This window comes from Poecilia latipinna, unplaced genomic scaffold (assembly GCF_001443285.1).
Source record: "Poecilia latipinna isolate Pla-1442-1.1 unplaced genomic scaffold, P_latipinna-1.0 Scaffold2594, whole genome shotgun sequence".
NCBI classification, from domain to species: Eukaryota; Metazoa; Chordata; class Actinopteri; order Cyprinodontiformes; family Poeciliidae; genus Poecilia; species Poecilia latipinna.
The window spans coordinates 29,809-52,889 of record NW_015115210.1 but is presented as its reverse complement, the minus strand read 5'-3'; the positions used below and the strand labels follow the sequence as shown (position 1 = coordinate 52,889).

General features: G+C 38.5%; 1 protein-coding gene across 5 annotated transcripts in view; it reads right to left on the bottom strand.

The window, feature by feature from the left end:
• Positions 1-23,081, bottom strand: part of suco (SUN domain containing ossification factor) — a 48,117-nt gene that overhangs the window by 11,526 nt on the left and 13,510 nt on the right. For 3 of the 5 annotated variants that reach the window (XM_015020483.1, XM_015020484.1, XM_015020487.1), the window contains exons 2-16: positions 15,367-15,481; positions 12,703-12,798; positions 12,115-12,452; positions 11,391-11,531; positions 10,883-11,081; positions 9,285-9,396; positions 8,065-8,192; positions 7,827-7,894; positions 7,638-7,745; positions 6,304-6,409; positions 5,087-5,107; positions 4,759-4,814; positions 3,378-3,469; positions 3,035-3,100; positions 1,947-2,030 (exon numbers count right to left, since the gene is read on the bottom strand). In XM_015020483.1, the coding sequence (XP_014875969.1) occupies positions 1,947-2,030; positions 3,035-3,100; positions 3,378-3,469; positions 4,759-4,814; positions 5,087-5,107; positions 6,304-6,409; positions 7,638-7,745; positions 7,827-7,894; positions 8,065-8,192; positions 9,285-9,396; positions 10,883-11,081; positions 11,391-11,531; positions 12,115-12,452; positions 12,703-12,798; positions 15,367-15,481 (1,730 nt within the window). The remainder of the gene's footprint in view (positions 1-1,946; positions 2,031-3,034; positions 3,101-3,377; positions 3,470-4,758; positions 4,815-5,086; positions 5,108-6,303; positions 6,410-7,637; positions 7,746-7,826; positions 7,895-8,064; positions 8,193-9,284; positions 9,397-10,882; positions 11,082-11,390; positions 11,532-12,114; positions 12,453-12,702; positions 12,799-15,366; positions 15,482-23,081) is intronic. The other 2 variants (XM_015020485.1, XM_015020486.1) reach the window with 2 other exon arrangements.

Genomic DNA, 23,081 nt, shown 5'->3' with positions numbered 1-23,081 from the left:
GGGGGGGGGGATAAAGTGACCCAGTTTTAAAAGGAGGTAATATAAACAATATGTGGAAAGACAGAGCAGCTAGTGGTTACAGAGAGTGGAGGAAAGGCAGGAAATGACACACACACACACTCAAAAAAACAAAAAAACAAGACAAGCAGAGTGAACAAAAAGAGGAACTGTGCTGGTCTGTCTGATAGCTGAAGCATCTTTGAGGTTTGGCTGATTTCGCCACATTCAGCCTTGTGAAAAAAATTATCACGGCTTTATTAAATTTCATGTGCTGTTGTCCATCTTCATTTTTTTTAAATCAGTGGAAAAACATGATTTATCTGCACTCCGACACCCCTCGCCCCCCTGCTTTTACTAAGTTTTAAATCAGTAAAAATTTGTTTTTCTGGACTTTGACTCGGTCCACGACAAATTTAACTCTCACACAGTGTCCTGTCGATTTACTGGTATGCTATGAGTGTCTGACATGTTGCAGGGTCCGGATTCGTCATAACTTTTTTTTTCCTCTTGCAGATCGTTTCACATCACCTCTGTGATGTGAAGCTGCTACATCTTTCTGGATGCCTCTGGCAGCTTGTTTGATCTCCTCATTGTGTCCACTCTTACCGTGTACAATTTTAAATGTACTGTTTATTATTTATTATAATTTTGTTTTACTGGGATTTCTCTGTTTTAATATTGATGTAAAAAGTACCCATGTCTGAATTTGTCAGAAAAAAACAAAAAACAAAACACTTTCATTGGATGTCCTATTTGTTTCCACATTACTCACTTTTCTGAAACAAGAAATCAGACATCAAAAGCACAAATCTAAAGTTACTAAAAAGGTAGTAATGATGAGAGTCCACCCATATATAGTATCAGCTTGTTTTCTCCTTCAGTTTCATCTGCAATTAATGTACTTTCATACAAAGAATGAACTAAAGATGTCAGTATGACGCACTTTAAACCAATGATGCAATCGATTCAGGGGAATCACTCAAATTGTCTCCCAGCTTTCCTCTGCAGAGGCATGCATGGACAGGCAGCAACTGAATAATTTGCTGCTCCAAAGAGCAAATAATTCATGGCAGTTAAATCTTTATGGAAGATTTTTCCTGAACGATGAGGTGCGACATCACCAACCTAGAAAGGACAGACCAACTCATATGGACAAACCTGTTTTACTTCATACTGGCTGCAGCGGAGGAGTGGCTGCTCAACAAAATAGAAAAGAGGCTGACTCAGTACAGATGACAGCTTCAGCCAAAACTTAATCTTTTTATTGTATGGCAAGACGAAAGCAGGTGCTTGACGCTCACCAAAATGCTTCAACAAGTACATTTCATCTAGATGAAGCATTTCAGAGTGTATAAACAGGTGTTTGCTCCATGTGGCTTTTTGTGTACAGATTATGACACACTAACCCATTTATTGGAATAAAAGAAAAAAAAATTATTAATTTAAGTCCAACAGGATGTCGATGAGATAACATGGTCAAACAAAAACAAAAATCTAAAGCCTTCTCATACTGGGGAATCATACTGGTTTCCCAGTAATTCTATGGTTCCCAGAATTAAGGGCGGGACTCTACTGAAGCATTAACCGTTTTGTGTAACCTTACCTAGAACAAATATCCAATAATGATGGCAGATTTTTATAATAGTTGCTTAAAAATGCTACTATTATTTATGACTAATAGTAGCACTAGTGTCTTTGTTTCCAGTCTATTTTCTTGGGTTTTTGCTATATTAAAAGTCTCAACATTAGTACTTCGGTGTGCAAACGAAAAAAGAAAAACATCGGAAGTTTTAACGTCAGAAAATTTAAACGGCCTCAAGTGCAGTGAAGCTGAAATGTCTATTAGGTTACATGGATTGGGGTTGGCTTTCTGTTGAGGACTTTAACGTATAAAATGTGACGAAACCAGACGGATATCAATATTTCACAGCGTGAACAGCGAGTACCTCCTAATTCTGCTCCACCCTCCATGTCCGGCTTGCCACCAAGGACGTTAGCAGCAATGTTGTTCACCATGTTGAGGATCGCATCTGAAGAACAGAAACAGAAACGCGCTTCACTTCATCTGTGAACGTGTGACTCCTAACACAACTGTTTTGTTTTTTTTCCATTTTCACACACAATCCAATCTGATGCTGAAAGTGTTTCCTGATTATTTCCATTCTTCCGACTTCTCCACCACTTGTGTTCTTTGATTTCCCCTCCCCACATCCTTTCCAAAGCATTCCAATAAAGCAAGAGAACACAAAATGCCCTGCTGATGTGTTTACCGCTTTATGGTGTTTGGGAGGGATCCTCCAGTGCTACATTGGCTAATTCAGGATGCAGAAAAACAAAAGTCTATTTGTGGAGTGGCATGTTGTGTTTAAATGAAGAGATAAAAAGCAAACAGCAAAGTTTTATGCATCCAAAGAAAGCCAGCACATGGATTTATGCTGGCTAAAATACTAATAAAACATTCAACTCTGCTAACAGAGGAATAAATTTATACCTGACTGAGCTCATAAAGTTAGGGCCGTTTGCCTACTTTATGAAACCACAGCTGCTCGTAGAAGTTGTAGCTTTTCATTTAGAGACAATAAAAAAACAACATCAAAAACAAATATTCACACAAAAATAGAGCAAAATAAGCAAAAAGTTAAGACTTCTGGAGTTTAAAGTGTTGAACCACTAATGAACTGCAACATTTATGATGAGGCCATATAAACATTACAATACAACTATATAAAGGAAAATATACAACCTTTTAAAAATCAATCATTTTACATATTTGGATGCAGCCTGGTTTTTGGATGTACTGAGTTTTTATGCACTTCAATTATTTTCATTTTTTTTTTTACTTTAGATATGAAAAGTCATAATTATCTTAAAACATTGCGCAATAGTTTTTTCACAATACTCTAACAACCTTATAGTGGGTGTCAGATATTTATTACACTTTTGGGATGCATCTATAGACATTTGGTCTTTAGACAGTAAAGTGACTACATATGCAAATATGAGCATAAGGGTTTGTTTGTGTGTGGATACATACTGGTTGCTGATCCAAGCAGGTTTTTAGAAACCTTTTCTTCTGACGGTTGATAACCAGGAGGATAGTCTGTACACAATTGCAAGACAAGTCAATAAAGTTGGCAAAAACATTTCACATCAAGGCTGAATAACAGGATCTGAAAATGAAAGGAACAAACAGATGTAGAGAACATGTGATCTAAATGTGATCTGGTTCTATAAGCAGCAGGTACTGGACAGCTAAATTAAAAAAGTAAAGTAAAATCCTTTGGAGTTGAACTATTTAAAGCTTGCAGCTGCAAGCGATGGATAATCAGATCTGTCTAGCTGATTACATTTCCTTCGACTGCACTTCAGCATCTCACCGTAGTCTTCGTCCAGATACTCCAGCCTGTCTGAGGGATACTGGGAATCTGCTATTTCCTCGTACTCCTCCACCATGCTGGTGCCGAACACCCTACACAGCAAGAGTAACGCGTTACAAAAAAAAAAAAAAAGCCTACTTTCCTCCAAACATATTCACATTTGTCTTTTCATATCTATCAACATAACAAAATTCAATGAATTTTGCTCACATTTTATGTTTCAGATGATTAGAAATTTATTCATAATTGCAAAGTAGAAGAAAGTTTGCAATTTTTTTTGCCAATAAATATCTAAAGAGTTAGATAAGTTTACCAGCTTTAAACATCTGGAGCCAAAGATTATTACTCATTTTCCTCTGTTAAACAGCTCAAGCTCAGTCAAATCAGGGTCTGTGAGTCATTTCAAATTAAAAAGTCACAACCAGATTTTCTCCTAATCCTGAGGCCTTCGTGAACACCTGGACTTATAACCCAGATTATATTGCACCCTGCAGTGTTTGGTGACCAACTGAAAGTACTGCTGCCACTGGGTTTTATTAAGGGTTATCAGTAAAAAGAGCTGAAAGAGCTTCATGCATGGCACACCTTTCAGATTTCAATTTAAACAAATTTTGTGACTGTGACATGTACGCTTTGTTCATTAAAAAGGTTAATGTTCAAGTTCATTTTGGAGGGTAAAAGCAAATGCAGAAACTCACTTCTGAGATCGGGATTTAATAACATGGCATAAAAATATTACTTTCCCTACTAAACACTGCATGCTTGCATAAATAAAAGATGTGGGTTTTATGGCCATTTTAACCCGTAATGAGTAAAAAGTGCCTTAGAGGGACCAACATGCGTTTCTGAAAAACTAAAGCCATTATTCTCAATGTAAAACGAGCTTAACTGCACTGTGCAACACAAATACAGGAAGTGAATTTCACTAGATTGCTATACTTTGCATACGTTTGAACTATTGTTCAAGTGAAAGATGTAAAAAGAAAACCTCTTAAAACTACAATGAGACAGTATGGAAGAACTGACAAGCAGAGACAGATTTAGGTCGTTCAACTGGTTCCTAAACATCTTCCCCACCCATGAATTACAGGAAACATTTTTTTAATACGGCAAATATTGCCATTTGAAGAGCTGCAGTTTGAAGTTTGAAGTACGACAGCCTGAGGGATAAACACAGCAGTGAACTTGAAATGTCTCTGAGTAACCTGCTGTAAAGCTACATCTTAAACACCTTAAAAGAAAAACAAAAGTGAAAACAAATGTTCCGTCAGGGAAATGTGAATCCTTGTTCAAATATGATTCAGGAATAAAAAAAAAACAAACAAAAAAAAAACAATGTTTAGGATGGTTTAATCTTAAATTCAGCAATTTAAGATTGTACCTGATGAGACTGAGGGGACAGAAGTGTTCGGCTCCAAAGTGAGAGAGGAGCTCAACCTGCAGGGAAAACAAGCAAATTCTTAAAACTAAAATAACATTTAAATAAAAAAAGACATTAAACAAAGCCTTTATATGCCCACTTCATACACCAATATCCACCATTTGAGAAGCATAAGGTTGTGATAATAAACTGTGTACATGTTTTAACCCTTTAACATATTCCACATGCATAAAAGGAAGAAGTCTAGTTAAAGGCCATCCATTAAGATAAGTCACCCTTTATGTTTTCAGCACATGTGAGGCTCTGACAGCAGGAGAAGAGTGCTAACCTTTATGTATTTGATGAACATCTGATGTGAGCGGAAGAGCAGGAGAGGGACAGAGTAAGAGAGAAATAAAACAAGAAAAAGCAATCAGTGAAGATCGTATCGAGCTACAAGCAAGTCAAGAATCTGCAAACATTTCAGCTTTCAGATAAAACAAATATACGACTGATATGTACAGTTCCACTTCACAGGCAAAGGCACGGCAGAGAGATACTTCAGGGGAAGTCAGAAATTATGAACAAACGATGGAAAAGATGCACAGACAAGCTCTACATACAAAAAAAAATGTTTGTGTAATAAAAGCAACTATTAAGCTACACAAAAAGAGAAATTAAGACTCACACACAGAGAACATCTACTCATTACATTAAAAAAATAGTAGCAAAAGGAATAAACTAACATGCCAGAACTGAAAATACTGAGCAGTGAGATAAGAAACGCATTCAGTACATCCACACACATTCAGATGAACAGAGATGTTGAATGTTTGCATTTCAACATTCATGATTAGTCCAAACATTATAAAGTCAAGCTAAAAGCAAATATTAAATATCCAAAGGACTGATTACATAATCAATAAAAAAGTGAAAATGTGTTAAAACTATTATTGTCATGTGACCATTTAATTAAACACACAAACAAAAAAACAACACAGCTTATTTGACAAAAAACTGTGATGACTTCATGATGTTATAAAAGATTTTAAAAACAAACACCTGTATTGTTAGTGTCACTAACATTATTAGTATTTTAAAAGTAACATGTTCCATGTGGTAAACAATAACTATGATGATGACTAGTTTAAGAGCGTTTAACCTTAAAGTTACTGAAGTTTCTATAAATCAGTTTTTAAAGTGACTGGATCAATTTGTGAGAATGTTTTTCCAGCTGCTCTACCCGTTTAGCCACAAAACCCTCTCAGTTCTTGTTATAAACACATAAAATCCCATCTTTATAAGTTTTAAATTTAACCAGATCTTGGAAATCAACAATATAGAAGAAAGAAAAATGACTGAAGTTCTCTAAATTTGCACACTGCATGGTTTGATCTCTTGGTTATAACATCTGTAAGATTGTAAGAACTCAGGTTCTTGCAGGAGAAACACGTCACACGTTGATTTTACACTGACGAAATGGCTACAGGACAAATCCAGTGTTCATTCAACACTCCAAAGTGCTTTACTACAAAAAAAAAAAAAAAAAAAAAAAAAGCCGAGCACCTTCACATATTTAGCATAAAGCTGTTCATCCAGTGGGAAACTCTGGACTATCCGTTCATCACGTGCGTGGAAAGTACCCAGCTTCACCCACTTGTTGGTGGGATATCTGCAAAAAGAGCAAGAAATGTGAAATCAACCAGCATGTTGTCACAGGGTCGATGTGAATGACAATGCATTTATCATGTCTGAGGGTCTGCTGAGATTTAGCTGGAGATCAATGCTGAGGGATAATGTCTTGGACAAACACAACAGCATCTCTAACATCGCCAGACATGGAGGTAAGGCTGCAGAGATGATGACGTACTTGTGCTTTGTGAATACTCAAACCATCTCATTAAATTTAAGTGGCCTAATAGCATTTATAGCTGAACAAAAGTGTAAAATTAAATTGTATTTTAAATAATTTTTTTTTTTTACAACTTGAAATGTTTCATGGCTTAAACATTTTTAGAAATGAAAATCTAAAAAGTGTGGCATGGTGTGCATTTTAATCTCAGGATAAATACAGCTGTTCTGTGAAGAATGGCAGGAAGAAACTAATTACAGAAAGACAGGAAGTCTCATCAGCAGGTTGTCAAGTCACTTGGAGGACACAGTGGACATGCGAAAGACTGTGCTGTTGTCAGGTGAGAAGAAAACTGAGCTTTGAGTGGCAGAAAGTTAACACTGCACATCATCTCTAAATGAAAACGTGATAGTGGCAGCATCATGCTGCAAATGTGAGTTTCTTCAGCAGGAATTAGGCAAGCTCTTCAGAGTTCACGGTAGGCTGGTTATAGTGGACTACTGTGGGGCAAAATTGCTGAAGGCTGCAAAGGATTCATCAAAGATCCAATCCAATAAAAACTAATGCTCCTCCCTGTTCGATCTTACTCAGCTCAAGTTATTTTACAGAAGCACGAAGGGCAAAAGCTTGTCTTTAAATGTACAAAGCTAGTAGCAACAACCCAAAAGATATATCTGTAACTGGAAAAAAAAGTTGTCCTACAACTCATTAAATCAGACTGGAAAATAAAAATGCATGACACACTGTTTGATAATTGGTTATAAAATAAAAAGATCAAAACCTCGTGCCACCTGTCTTTTACTTCACATATGCATTGCTGAGTGTTTGTTTATCACATAAAATTCCAATAAAAGGATTGGAGGCATTTGAATATTTTTGCTGCATGAGGTAAGGTTTAGTCGAAATGACAGCTCTGCGGCTATAACTCGCACTCAGAAATGGAGGAATTGACAGCTGCCTAACATTACACAGCTGGGTGAAATTAAGCACCTGATTTATGAGCTTACATGACACTGTGCTGACATGAGGGAAAACAACGAGAGCTTACCTGTCACTGATGGAAACTAGAAAGTCTTTAGGTGTTGAAGAGAAAAGCTCAAAGTTGGCTATATCCAGCTGTTTGACTTGTATCGGCTCACAGAGCTCTATTACGAACCTACAGAGGGGGAAACGCTTGTGAAGAGGAAGCTTTGTGAAAGCAGTAAAGTCAGTGAACAGTGTGAAACAGAGGCCCTACCAGATTTTGGTGCTGCATGGATTTAGCATGTAAAGGTCCATATTTTCCATAAGGATAGCTGACGTACTCTAAAAGATTGCAAATGACATAATTAAGCATTCCCTGCAAGTAACAGGAATACATTCATACATCAAATGCACATTCACAACATCTGAAATCATGTTAATTTCTCTGCTTATACAGCATGACATGTCAGAGCATAAGTGTTTGTTGGTAGCATAGGAGAAACGTGTCTCACCTTGGCCTCGTTGTTGGCAGAGAGGATCTTGGCACCACACTCTACAGAGGCGTAGTTATTCTTAAAGTTTTTCTGGATCTTTTTCGCTGAATGTAGGCTGCCACCGGCTGAAGTATGGAGAGTCTGACCTGGAAAGGAGGAGGATTAAGATCAAGCTGATTGTAGGGCAAGCTGGAAAAAGAAATTCTGGAAAAGAGAAAAGTGAATGCAGCACTGAAGCTCACGGAAAAGAGCGAGGCAAAAGGTATGCAGTAGTAAACTGCACCAAAGGGCTCATGATCTTTATTCTATTAATTTAGTCCTTATGTAATGATAATGATAATAATAATAATAATAAACATTTTCACCAACCTATTCAGAACTGAAATGAACCACAATGTTGCTGGAATTTAATAATCTGCAACTCAAAATCCAAAATGTGAGTCATGTAAGCTTAGATATGAAAAGTTTCAGATGTGCAGATAAGATATCAATCAGTACAAAACTGTGCATAAAAATAGTCAAACATTTCCTGAATAATGTTTCACAGCAACTTTGGAATACAAACATTTGTGCAGCTAAAAGTGGTAAAAATCTTTTCTGACCAAGCTTTGCTTATTTCAGCATTTCTGACTGGATGGATTCATAATCTAAAACTAAGATGAAACCTCTCAGACTCGGAGTCCTCGACAGAAAATGTTTTAACCAATTTGAATAAAATGAACTTGACTGCATGTTTTCATAAGTAGGAACATGTGTAACTGACTTGGAAATAATCTGAAGGATTGGATTTTATTGACTTTTTTTTCCTGTAAAATGTCTTGACGACTTGTGCTGTGAATTGGTGCCATTAAAAAAAAATCACTTGAACTGAACCAATTGAAAACATTTGGCTCATCAGGAACCAGAAATCAGAAAAACCCAGAACTGAAGAACAGCTAGAATCCCACATCTTACAAGAATCAGATATTCTCCTCCACATCCTTCAGTCTTTCGTCTCCTTGGTTCCAACATTTTATTTATTTGAGTATTGGAAAGTGGTACACACAACTTTGTCCCAACATTTTTATTCACTTGTGCAGCTTCCAGCAAATTAAAAATTATTTCTCTTTCTACCTGGTTTACACATTTGGGGTGTTTATCTTTGTTTTCTGTGAAGAAATTTAAGTCTATGTGATCATGTTAACCTGCATTTCACAGCAGCTCCAAACTTTGCTGGCATCAGGTTTGTATGCACTTACTTTTTTCCTTTTCCACCTCCATAACTTGTTTCTTCCACTCATCAAAGGTGGGGATGTCATCTTTACTGGGTACAGAGGGATCAGCTTCTCTGGCAGCGTTAGCATCTCCCATCTGAAACAGAAACATGCCAACCATGCAGAGATCCATTGTAGCTCAGTGAATATGAATAATAAAGTTATATGGGATAAGAGTTATGGGTCATATCTGGTAATATTCAATTTCAGTAAAAACTGAAAGACCTCCATTTTCAGCTAATGGTACTCAGCTAGCCTCAGGCCGCAGAGATGCACTGAGATGGGAATAATATTTTTGGTGTATTATATAAGTGACCTTATATCTCGCAGTTGCATCTGATCTTGGAAATCCACTAGTTATGTAAACACCCAGACAAGACTCTTTGCCAGCAACAGAGAGATTAGCCATTAGCTCTTTGCTCCAAATCAGCAAAACAATGTTGACATACCCGATTAGCTCAATCCCATTTAATGCAAATCATTTGTTTGAAATAAACATGTCCTAGTTTTTGTTTTGTTTTTTTAATGAGCAAAACATTTCAAAGCAGGCTAAAAGAGCACTAAAACACACTGCTGTTTGTTGATTTATAGTATCAGATGTGCAGTTTTGATCTGTTAGCCACTGATCATATTGGTAAGATGCTGCAGTAATCAGGAGCTTTCTGCTTAGAGTCTCTTATTTATTTATGAGTCGATTCATTTGTTAGTTGATGTTCACATTTCTTCTTAAAGTTGACCAAGAGATTGATCCAAAATTAGTTAAGTAAATTAGTGAGTGTAAGCATGAGTAGTGGTTGTTTCTTATTTTTTGCCTCTTCCCTGTTTGCAGCTGGAACAGGGATTTGGCATTGGGCAATAGTGTCAATGAAGTAGTAATTTAGAGAATAAAACAGCTGATAAATAATGTACATGAAGAGCGTCTAACCATCATTCTGTCCATATCTGGCAGCTCATGTCTTCCAAATATGACTTCCTTATTCTGTGTTCATCTGAATTCCTTGCAAGTTCAAATGATAAAAGCTTTTTGATACAGTTAAGAGAAGCCCTAATGTAAAGTAGGTTCTACCATTTTAAAATAAAGATAATATGATTGAAGAGTTGACATTGTTGATAGACTTTAGCATCTTAAATTAGAGATTATTTCTCCTACAGTAACTATCGCAGCCCTCCCTGTGTGTAGTGCTTTGAAAAGATACATTGTTACCGTGACGCTGAACTTTAGAAAACTTTGTCAACATTTCCAAATAGAGTATGTCCAAAAATAGTCTGAGGTTGAATACTGAAAAAAAATACTGATAAAACATTACAACTTTGCTGCACTCTGCTCAAGCTTCCAGTTAACCGTTTCAATGGCGTCTCTCATACCAACTTCATTTTTAAACATCTTACTGATTAAAAAAGTAGCAAACTTTGAGTCTCCTTCGAGTCTCAGTTGTAACTTTCAGAACAAAGACTGCTCAAGTATGATACATTCACTTACTGGGAAAACAGATTTTTGAATTTCCATTGGTCCATCCATGGTTCCAATCCAATTAAACTACTTTTAAAACCCCTTATGATGGTTAAACTATAAAGCTGCTGACCTGCTGCTTATGGTGGAGGTGGGAAGTGTTGCCCTCCTGCTCCAAACTGGATAGCACATCGTCCAGCTGCTCTTCCTCTTTCCGGCTTCCAGGTTCTGATTCTTCTGGCTCTGCTAAATGTGGACTGGACTGACTGGACTCTGTTTCGAGATCAGCGCTCTGGTTCGACATCTGGTCATCTGTGCCATCTTCTTCCACACTGCATCACAAACATGGGTCCAATGGAGGGCAAAAAACGGACAAGGGAGGAATACAGACAAACAAATTAGTCCTCAGAAATGCTGGAAATATTGAGTTAAATGTGATCGATAATTGTTTTATTAACAGTCCTGGGTTGGAGCAGGCAATAACAGGAAATTAAATTTCAAAAGAAAAAAAAAAAGAAAAAAAAAAGCATAAGTTGGGTATAAAGCCAGCGATTGATGGTTACGCACAGCAGAGAGGCGTAGCTTCTAGCTCGATTACCTGTCTCTTTGCTTTGATTGGCTGGCGGTGGATAGAAACTCACCTGAAGAGAGGGCGGCCAAAAGGGGAGTTTTCACAGGTTGCCAGTTCGGGGGGAATGACCCTGCACTGTGAATCAGAGTGCTCAGCAAAGACAAAGCTGTCTACTGGCAGTTCATCGCCTGCACTGGCAACCCGCACTGCACTGAGGGAAAGAAAGGACATGGCTTTTACCACACCTCCTAGCACTGGGAAGGGCAGAGAGCAGAGACAGAGGGGCAGGGTCTGGAGAGGGAAATGGGGGGCAAAGGGGCAGGAAGCAAGAAGGAGAGAAAGCAGATGGACTGACAGTAGGGATGGAGGTCGGTTGTTGGTTGTGGGCCGTTGAAGCGCTTGGTACAAAGATCTGAAATGTCCTGACAGAAACATTGCTACGGAAGGAGCAGGCTCTTCTTTTAAAGTTCGGCTTTCATGTCCAGAGTGTTGAGTCTCCAAAATGCTTTTGAATTTCCACAAACGTCCTTTCAGCATTTAAAAACAAAACAAAGAGAAAGTGCCAACAGTCTCATGTCTCTCAAAGCAGGTCAGCAGTTCCTTAAAAGGTTTTGTCCAAGATGCAAACACCTCTTTTTAAGACCAGCAGTTGTTGTTGTTTTTTTTAATTAAAATGAAAAAAATAAATAAATTAAAAAAACTGAGGGGAAAACCAAAAAGTTAACCAACAAAAAATTCCAAATGAAATGCATAACATCTGCTGTGACGTTTGGTTACCGAGGATCTGAACTTACCCTCCTGTGTCGGCGGGGCCAGCGCTCTCTGAGGTAGGTACGTTTTCAGCTTCATCTGAAGGTGTCGACGGGTCCGAGTCCAGGCGCGGCTGTGCGGTGTAATCATCACTAGAGGACTCAGCTTGGACTACAGCATCTGGTGACACATGGACCAGTTCTGGCAATGGTTCTGGAGTGGGGGGCTCTGGGCCTGCTTTCTCACTGTCGTGGTCCTGTGGGTCAGTCGGCAGGTCGGGGTGAGTCTCTGTGGGAAGTTCTGGCTCATCGAGGACAGGTACAGTATCCAACTCTTGGCTTTGTTTGGTCTCTTTTGCCTCAGTTTCTAAATGATTCACAGTCTGCAGAGAAAAAAAAACAGAAAAAATGTGTGATTAAAAACAAAACAAAATAAACTAAATTTTGAAAATAATTACACATTTTCTACTAAAAATATTACATGTCAAAAATGCTAGAGCTACTTTCACAAAAACAAAAACCATGTGGAAATAAAAAGATCACTTCATATCCAAGTCAGACAAAGGGGTTAATAATTTTGTGCTCTACTGTGTAATGCAGAAAACATTTACTGAGAGCCATGTTTCTTCTCACCTGTTCATGTTGTACGCTTGCTAGCTTCTCTAGTGCTGCCCTCTCCGTCTCTAATCCTATTTCGTATGAGGTGTGCGTCGACCGTTCTTCCACCACCTACAGCAAAACATCTGATTTATTAACAGAAGCAAAACCATGAAAGCACATGGAAAAAAAAAAGAAAGAATATTTTGCAAGATGCATATTTAAGAAGAAAGAATGGAAGGCATTTGCATTTCTGGATGTGAAAGGGCTTTTGTTGATGGACAAAGCCCATGCTCTGGGGCTGATGACAGACCGTCAGGCCTGCTGAACTGCCCCTGCAAGGCTGTTTGTGCCTGGATCTCACAATGACTCCCCTTCTTCAGTCCACGCACCGAACACTCACTACTACAAATTATCCTTCATTTGATATGTGGCTGCAAATAAACACAATGCTGCTCTGTTAAAGACTCGAGGAAGAAGAACTAAGTTCAAAAATGTTTGATCTAGGCTGAGCTTTGAGCCAATTCAATCCATTACTCCAAAGGAAAAGGAATGAGCTTGACAACAACTACAGATTAATAATCAAAGGCCATAGAAAATGTCAAATCCTAAAAATAAAAGCTTAACACACGTCACAGTGACCTTTGAATTTCCAAGAAATTCAAAGGCATTATCTTGCATTTGACGCAAGATAATGCTGCAAAATGAAATAAAGTTATTATTTTCAGGTTAAGGACATTACTTAAGAAAATGTTGCCAACATCAATGAAACAAGAAGCATAGCTAAAGGTTACAAGATAATGAATGAAATAAGCTTAAAACAAAAGGTAAATGATTTCTTGGATATGTCCAAAAGAAATTATTTGTGACATGTCAATAAATTTGGCCATGCAGACACTTGAGTCATTTTCAAAATAATGTCCAGTATCAAACCAAAACCTCAAGAAAGTATGTTTAAAAAAAAAACAAAAAAACTTGACACCTCTTTATTTTTGCGATTTAAATATGTGCTTTCAGTCTGCAATACATCTAACATGTTTATTCTGAAAAAAGGCTCAAACGAAGAGTGTCTGATATGCTGATACAATCTAAATCAAATATACACCAGTGAAAATATAAATATATGGGTATTTAATTTCAGATTCGACAACATTTATAAATCCTAATTTAACTAAATAATTAAACTGAACAAATAATTTAATTTATTTCTGTAAAATTGTTGGGGTTTTTTTCCTCTGGTGAGCAAAATAAGACTCTGCCACATTTAGTATGATAAAAAGAGCTAAAACGATTACACATTTAAATATAGCATCTGACTGCTGAAGTGAGAGTGAACCCAGCAGAAAAACACCAACAGATGATGAGTCTGGTAAGGCATTTTAAATAATGTAAATATTAGCAGCATGCTTTTGCGACTCATAGAAGAAAGATTTCTTCAATTTCTTCTACATTAGTAGACCACTGCTCATTTGGACACTGTACCAGCAGACATGTTTGGCAAAAACCATGAGGTGGAAGTGTTGTGTGTTGCAAAGGCTGCTCTGCATGGCTACAAAAAGCTTTCCACTGAAGTTATTGAAACCAAAGAGGGTAACATTTTTTATTCAGGGATGTGAAGTTCTTATTTGTTCTCATTTGTGGAAATCACATTTTTGTTGACATGGGTACTGAATAAAACAAACTGGATCTCTTGATTTAGCATAAAACATTTTTCAGAGATGAATAAAACTGGGATTAAAACAATATGTGAACATTTATAAGTTGAAAATTAAAACTTTTCCAGATGACTGCAGATGTTCAAAAGAGTCATCACATTCAGAATACAAAGCAAAAAACCAAATGTATGCAAATGGACAATACTGTAGTCTATCCTATGCAATGTATCAAGATCCAGCTAATCATTTAAAGGTTAACCATTGTCAAATCCTCAAAGTCCTGAAAGTTTTCATTCATAAAGCAGCTGACCTTTGGAAAGAATAATATTCTAAAATCCTGGAGAATTCCCCAGGGAAAAACTCAGACAAAAAAAAAAAAAAAATTAATTCATCTGAAACACTAGGAAGATACAGCGCCAGGAGGACAAACCAGAGAAACTCTCAGGATTTATGCACTGAAGAAAAGCAAAAAAAACTTTGGAAAGCTAATTTTAGTAGCTGATAAACAGGAAACACAAATGAAGTCATTTTTCCAACAAAAGCAAGAGAGAGATCTGATGTAAACAGGATCCTGTCTTTTTCACAGCAGATCACTGCATTTAAAAACATCATATTGTTGTTTCACCACAAATTATTAATATCTTGATATTCAGCAACATCGACCGTAGCTCATGGCCCCACAGTCTGCTCCTCTAAGGTTAATAAACTCCATACTTGCACTTCATTCTTCAGTACATTTTCTCCCTTCGTCCATTTATAGAGGTTTGTGGGTCATAAGAGACCAAACTTCGACCACTACTAACCTCTAAGATTTCAGCAAACTCATTCATTTCAGCACGACTATTAAAACTGCTCACCATCTAAGACCTGAAGAAGCCGAGGTAAGTCCTCTAAATACCTCATCTATTTTTGTTGCCACTGACGGAGAAAGCCTTGACATTGGAAATTTATGTTGCTCAGAAATATGAAACTCATTAAAGAAGCAAGAATATGACATGTTAACTGTGCAATAAGTTTGAGCGAAGTAGAAGTGGTCAGGTTTCACCTCGTTTTGTGTGGAGTCCTGCTTCTGCTCGTGGATTTCAGGGTCTCCGTCCTCGGCAGAGGGCCCTGAGCCAGACGAGCTCTGCTCTGAACAATATACATCTTGACTGGGGTACCTGCAACAGAGTGACACTGATCAGCACTAAATGAACATCAGGAAAAAATAAATAAAGCAACTGCATCAGATGGAGAAACAGGACTAAATATGTTAAAGAAAAAAACAAAGAATGCTTGTAATGCGCATACCATGCCTTTTTTAGTGGAAGGAAATGCAAGGTATCTAAAATACAAGTTATAAAACCAGTAGATGACGGAAGCTAAAAAGAAAAGAAAAAAAAGATGCCCAAGCGAGATTAGAAATCACATAATTAGCTGAGATAATGCATTTAAATAGAGGCATAGAGCCAGAAAAGGGTAAAGTAACAGAACAACTTGGGCACAAAGTTGAATTCTTCGTTTAATGTTTTTAAAGTTATTCAATAAGAACTGCTTCATATAATTCAATCATTTCCACTTTCACTTCTGTTGACTCTCTTCCTGGTTGCACCTTTCTCGTAAAAAGGCTTGCCAAAACGTGGATCACTGTTAATCCTACCAGCTTCCTTTTAAGTCAGAGAGTTTGATGCCAAAAAGGCCTAAAGCAGCTGAGATCCTGCTTACAAGAACCAGCATGATAAAACTGAGCTGAAGCTGTTTGGTTAATGCTGCAAGTAGAGTGGACTGCTTTTAAAAGTAATTGTTCATAATTCAGCTTAATAAAACAAAGGAGCACAATCAGGCGCAGAAAGGTCCATCCATCCATCCATCCATCCATTTTCTGAACACCCTTGTCCCTCAGTGGGGTCGGGAGGGGTGCTGGTGCCTCTCCAGCTAACGTTCCGGGCGAGAGGCGGGGTACACCCTGGACAGGTTGCCAGTCTGTCGCAGGGCAACACAGAGACACACAACCATGCGCACACACACACTCACACCTAGGGGCAATTTTAGACAGACCAATTAACCTAACAGTCATGTTTTTTGGACTGTGGGAGGAAACCGGAGTACCCGGAGAAAACCCACGCATGCACAGGGAGAACATGCAAACTCCATGCAGAAAGACCGGGGCCGGGAATCGAACCCAGAACCTTCTTGCTGCACGGCAACAGCTCTACCAACTGCGCCACTGTGCAGCCCGCGCAGAAAGGTCAATAAGTTAAAAAACAAAAGTGAGAACTTGTAAAATCAACTGAAACAAAGTTAAGAAAACACAAACAGATGAAAACTAAGCAAGAGGTCATCCTGTAATCAATGACCTCATGAATGACAAGCTACATCTGTAAACGTGGCAAAAAGAAAGTGCAGTAGCAGTAATTGCATCACTGGAGAACGGCTCACATGGACACTTTTGTTAGCACCTCATCAGCCAGCATGTCAAAAGGGAGAGAAGTCCTGAACATGCATACCCACAAGCAATAAGATCCAGCCATCTGTGCAAACCTGTTTTCCAGCCATCAACAGAGGCTTTGCCACCCTTTCATTAACATGAAAGGGTAATCAAGTGCTGACAGATAACGGACAACAGCAACATGCGGCTACTTTAAGAGTTTCCATGTGCTATTCTGCTTAAGTTCACAAACAAATAAAACCTGAAGTTGTTAAAGATTTATCTAAAGATGCGCGCCGCTTGTTTGCCAATTTACCAAATTGATCATGTTGCTTTCGGTGAGACTTTTGAGCTTGTTCCCCGCCAACTCAAGCTGAACTGCAGTAAGTGTTACCTGAAATCCTGTCAATGGCTCATTACCAGGCCACTAGAGAACACGATGACAGGCTGAGAAAGTGAAAGTCATTCGATTCAGCTGGTTAGGAGCAGGGGACCTTTTCTTAATCGGGCTTAGGTTGGGAAAGTTTTACTGACCAATCAAGCACGGTGATCAGTAAACCTGCTATAGGTGCCTTTAGCAGTGTGGGCAGCTGCCAAGTCCTGCTGGAACATATCTCCATAAAGCTTGTGAGCAGAAGGAAGCAGGAAGTGCTGCATAATTTCCTACAGCGGCACTGACTTTGCTCCTCAATAAAACACAGTGGACCAACACCAGCAAATGACTCAACTCTCCAAATCACAGACTGTGGAAACTTCACACTAAACATAACTTTAATTCTGTGTTCTTCTGCTCTTCCTCCTGACTCTGGTGCACCTTGTATGCTTTTCTTCTCAATTGTCTAGAGGTTGAGGTTACCCCTGTTTTTTTCTTCCACTCAATTTTCCATTTATTTGTTTGTAATAACTCACACAGCATTGGCAATATCAAGTCTGCAGTCTTGATATGTAGGTTGCAACCTACAGTCATATGTGCATGTTATAAGATAATTGTATTTTGGATTTTCATTAGCCGTAAACCATAATTCACAAAAAGGAACAGCAATACATGTGAGAAATGTGCAAATATTCAATCAATATAAAATATGAGCATCACATTTTAATGCAAATTAATGAAATAAAACCACTTTTTGATTATATTTAGCTGTAAAGTGAATATTATACACAGCAACATAAAATCCCACAAACAAACAAAAAAAAACTACAGGTAATTACAAACAATATTCAAGTCAACATTTAGACAAGTGTCTATCATGCACATTAAATAATTGAAACCACCTTAAACCCACCAGAAAATTACAAAAGGCAAGATGTAAAATGACATCAACGATGCTAAATAATTATTTCCTTTTCAAATAAAAATGATAAAAAACAGGATACGTTTATAAAATGCTTATGTACTGACAGATGGCAATCGTGTCAAGCAGCAACAAAATTCAGAAATACAAAAAACCTTCATGCAACAACTTGTTCAGACCAACAGGAGCAAAAGTGGTCACAACTTACAAGCCTTGCGCTCTAGGACCAAGCAGATCATGCCTGCAATTTTAGCACAAGCAGCGAAAATGAAAACGATTAACTATGTGTGAATGTTGGAAAGTGACTGTTTAAAACCACAAACATCCTTATATGAACACAGGATACCAGATCCAGCACGCTACACCTCATAACTCCTGAGAGGATGTGCTGCATCATTCAATCAGTCGAGCTCAGTTTACTCAAAGCCTTGAAGTGGCAGAGTGACGTCTGTGGTTAAAATCCTTGCAGAAGAATTTAAGCTGTTTACACTTTAACAGAGGCAGACGTCCTTTTTTTTTTTCTCACATCAAAGTTTAACGTCTCATTTAATGAGATAAAGCTAGTTTTAGATATAAATGCAAAAATATTTATCTTTTGTAACTAAAATGATTCCCGCCTACATTGATGTACATTATCTTAAATAAACAAATAAGTTATGTCTAAAGTCATTCGCCCTTCCTGAATTTGCATGTTAAGATCCTTCGGCTTTTAATCAATCAGATAAGCAAAGATAAGCTACAGATGCAGGCAACAAATCAATTCTGGACAAGTCATAAAGCACAGCATCCTCATGAACTTCCGTGATGACGAATGCAAATATGATGGACTTCTGTGATGGGAGTCATGCACCAATGTTTAACTGGACTTTATCAGTCTCACAGTCTCGTATTGAAATTACAGACATGGGCAAACAGAGATCAGAAAGAGGTTTTAACTGAAAAGCATAAAATGCTTATGCAAATACATGCAAGCCAAACTAAACACGCTGCCTGCTCTTTTTGGGCTCCCTTAACGTCACAGTCATGAATGAACAGAAAGTCCTCAGAGCTAACATTCCTACAATGGTTTAAAAAAAAAAAAAAAAAAAGGGAAAGTCATGGTAGGGAGGAGGAGAAACCAGGAGCCAATCTGAGAGCATCTACTTTGGGGGCGTATTTGGGGCAACATGACCTACTTTCAGCTTAAACACTGATATTTACAGAAAGTTAAAGAAATGCACACATTACTCATTTATTCCTGCTGCTGTTTGCGTTTTATACAAGCAGAGGGTCAAGCTTGCGGGATGCCAAATGACTCAGCATCTTCCTCACTTGGTCTCTATCCCCATTTCTTGTCCCACTTGACAAGCACCCTGGGATTTTACAAGACATCCCTCAGCTTTTAAGCTCTGTTGTAAAGGCTACAAAAGGCTCTCCGGCTGCAGTCTTCTGATACGCTGGCTGAATTGGCTCCACGTTGCCAAAGCCCCCCGCATTTCCTTCTGGCTTAGAGGCTATTACGAATCGGGGAGAATCGCAAAACCTGCCCGAGTGCACCGCAACGGCTCACAGCTCTGATGCAGAGGAGATGAAGCTCCAGCGGCTGTGACGCAGCAAGTCAAAATTATCACCAGATGCCCGGCATGTAAAGTGTGCGTTCGTCCCCACGGAGGCAGGATGTTTTCCTGGCGAATGCAAGTTTTCAAAAGGCAACGAGCGTGCAAACACGTAACCAGCTGTAGCTTCGGGTCCTGCTCGTCTTCGCGTTTATTTTTAACCAGCGTGACACTTTAAGCTGACCTTGTAATTCTGCCCACTCATTCAAACCCATTTGTCAAAGCATTACGCTGCAACTCTCACTGGTGGTAACCTAACCGGAGCAGATAAGGAGCTCTCCTTACCTCTACTGACCTGAACCTGACGTCAGCTCTTTGCTAAAATAATAAAGGAATGTCAAAAAAAAATAAAATAATTTAATCTAATCTATGCAACGATAAGCTTAAAACAGTTGAGCAGTCACAAAAGCTAAACTAAATTACTGCTGTCTGGTGTTCTGACAGAAAGGAGAGTCTTGTGATGTTTTTCACTGAACCTCGGCATATCCTCTGATCATATTATGTGAAGATAGGAGCTCGAGAACGTAGTTAATTCCACCAGAAAGATAAGATTTCAAGCTGTTGAACATCATCTTTCTTGGGGCAAAAAATGCCAACCAAGAGGCACAAAGCAGTCAAGCTGATGGATTTATTTTTCTGAGTGTAAGAACAAGCTTTACATCCTTGCAAGCAGTGGTAGAGATAAAAAAAAAATAAAAAATTAAAAAAAAAAAGAGCACAAGAGACAATCCAGGATCCACGCGGGCAGACGAGGATTGTAGAGCAGGGAGATGTGCCAGGCCTGCCTAGACAAAGTAGGCCATTGCATCTGGCCAGCAGACAAAAACATGCCATCACTATCTGGAGGAGGAGGGAGGGAGAGCCGAAAGCGCCCAGCTTTGGGGCGACTGGATGTATGAGTGTGCAAGTTAGTTAGGACTACTTTTCTTCCACATCGAAGCAGGAAACAATGTAGAGCAGCCGTTTGTTGTAAAGCCTGCTGATCCTCCGTAATCCCCCCACCCGCTTGTGTGTCGTCATAGCAGCCGGGAGACAGTGGCTGAACTGGCAAATAGCTCTGCTGCTGCCCACATGGCCATCGCTCTGAGGCTTCCTGCCGCCACAGATCTGGTGCAAGAAGCGAAGCCGACTCTACCTTATCCCAAACTTTTTTTACTGGGTTGAAGGTCAAAAGATAAAAAAGTATAAAGATCAAGAATTTGATACCAATTGCTACTTAGCACCAATATTTCACAGTAATTGGGATATTGGAAAAATGTAAATGACCACTTTAGTTTTCATTTTGAACAAAATCCAAACTTGCATGTAATATTTGCTTAGCTGTTCATTAACCCTGACACATTTGTACAGTTTTATGGATCAGGTTGGAAAATAAATCTTCCTTAATCACGATAAATATTGTCCCTACAACGTTCAACAATGATGTGGAAACTCCATTCCCCCCCAACAAATATCTGAGTTTAAGTTGGGAGCTTATTTCCTTAAGTAGTTCAGTGCTTTGTGCTGACTTGCTATATTGGAGGAATAGATGCAACAGTACACTTTAAGAAATATGACCCACGGTGGTTCCTGACCCAGGGCTCCAAAATAGAAAGCTGAATAACTTTACAGATCAGAAAGTCAAGGTTTGAGCCAAAAATATGTCAGCAAGTCACAGAAAACACAAACAAATCACAATTTACCTTGCATTAAAATATGAATATTTATTCTGCCAGGATAAAACCCCATTGAAATAAAATAAGCTTCTTTATGTAACAAACTAAACCTTTTTTTTAGGATGCACACCAAAGAAAAAAAAGATACCGCTTTCCGTTTCCCTTAAATCGAGGAATCGCAACCAAAACCTGCTGCTCTCAGCAGCAACTTTCAGCACAGATTAGCATGCACATTCACCCGGTAACAGACTGTGCAAATGATGTTCCCCGCTAAAAGTAACAGGGATTTTTTTTAGAAGCACTTCATTTGCTTAAAAGGGAACAAACACCTTTTTTAAAAACAGATGCCGACACTTTCCAGATAGTTTGCCGTTTTGTATGCAAAATTAAGTAATACGTTTTCACAACAAGACTTTTAAAAAAAAAAACTATACATTTTAAAACGGTTGTGGGATTTATTGTTTTAATGTCACGTCTGCAACAGCTTTGTGTTGCTTAAAATTCAAGTTGCGAGAGATTCTATTTTTAACTCGCTGGAAGGCAAAAAGAAAGATGTGCATAAGCACGACCTTGTTAGCTACCGACTAAATTAACTTACTTGATCTTAATTATTATAAATGTGAGACAAGAATTTTATAAAAATATAATTTTAATATTAAGAGGTCACCAACCAATTTAATACATAATAGTTTAGGCCTCTTGTAAGCCTTGTTTGGGTATCTGATCTGCAAGAATCCCTGACTACAAAAAACTGACACACACACAAATCCTCCCAAATGCACACAGAAGCTTTTCTCTGAGGGCTGAACAGACACACCTCTGTTTGGCGAAACTCCTGCCAACGTCAACCGGGTCAAGTCACCAGATGACGAAGAACAAGGCAATGGATCCTGTTAAGCCAACAAGCCAGAAGCCCTCTGACGAACAGCATAACAACGCAGAGCGGAGACGACGGAGATTTACACATCATTAAAGAAGACAATTAGCCTTACCCAGTTATCCATAAAATAAAAAAAGTCTGATCACACTGAACATGTTTATTTTTCCATCTGCAGTGCCTTGCAAAAGCATTTGTATCCCCTTACACAGCCTACATTTTGCCCTGTTGCAAACACAAACTTCAATTTAATAAGTCGAGATTTTACGTAAAAAACCAACACAAAATCGGTACATAGCTGTGAAGTTGCAGAGGAAAATATGGCAAAAATGTGTGTTATAAGTTAAGAAAAAAACAATCTAAAATGTGCAGCGTGTTTCTACAGAGTCTATCTTCTGCAGAAACACGTTGTGCAGCTCTGAACACATACAGACTGATGGCTTTGTCCATTCAGCTCAAGCTCAAATTCAAAAACACTTTACTAATCCCAAAGGGAAATTAAATTTTAAAAAACTGGACAAAAGGAGTCTGTAGACACGTTTTCAGGTATTGATTCTCAGTTTGACTAAAGTCTGGACCATCCAAATAAATAAATACCCTTTGATCTAAATCAGGGGTCCCCAAACTACGGCCCGCGGGCCGGATCCGGCCCGCCACGTCATTTGGCCCGGCCCCCTGAACAATGCCTGATCCGGCCCGCCTGCTCATACCAGAGAGCATTCAGTGTTTTTTTTCATATATTGTATTTTCCGGTTTATATGTGGATTTTTCTTCAACCACCAGGGGGCTTTTGAGCAAATGTGAAACTTACTTTACCTCAATGGACTATATAGTCGTCAGTCACCGTTTCACTCACGGTTTTTTCCATTTGCATTCTGGGTAAACATCTATCCAAAAGTGTCGTCGTCGTCTCCACCCCACCCCCCCCCCC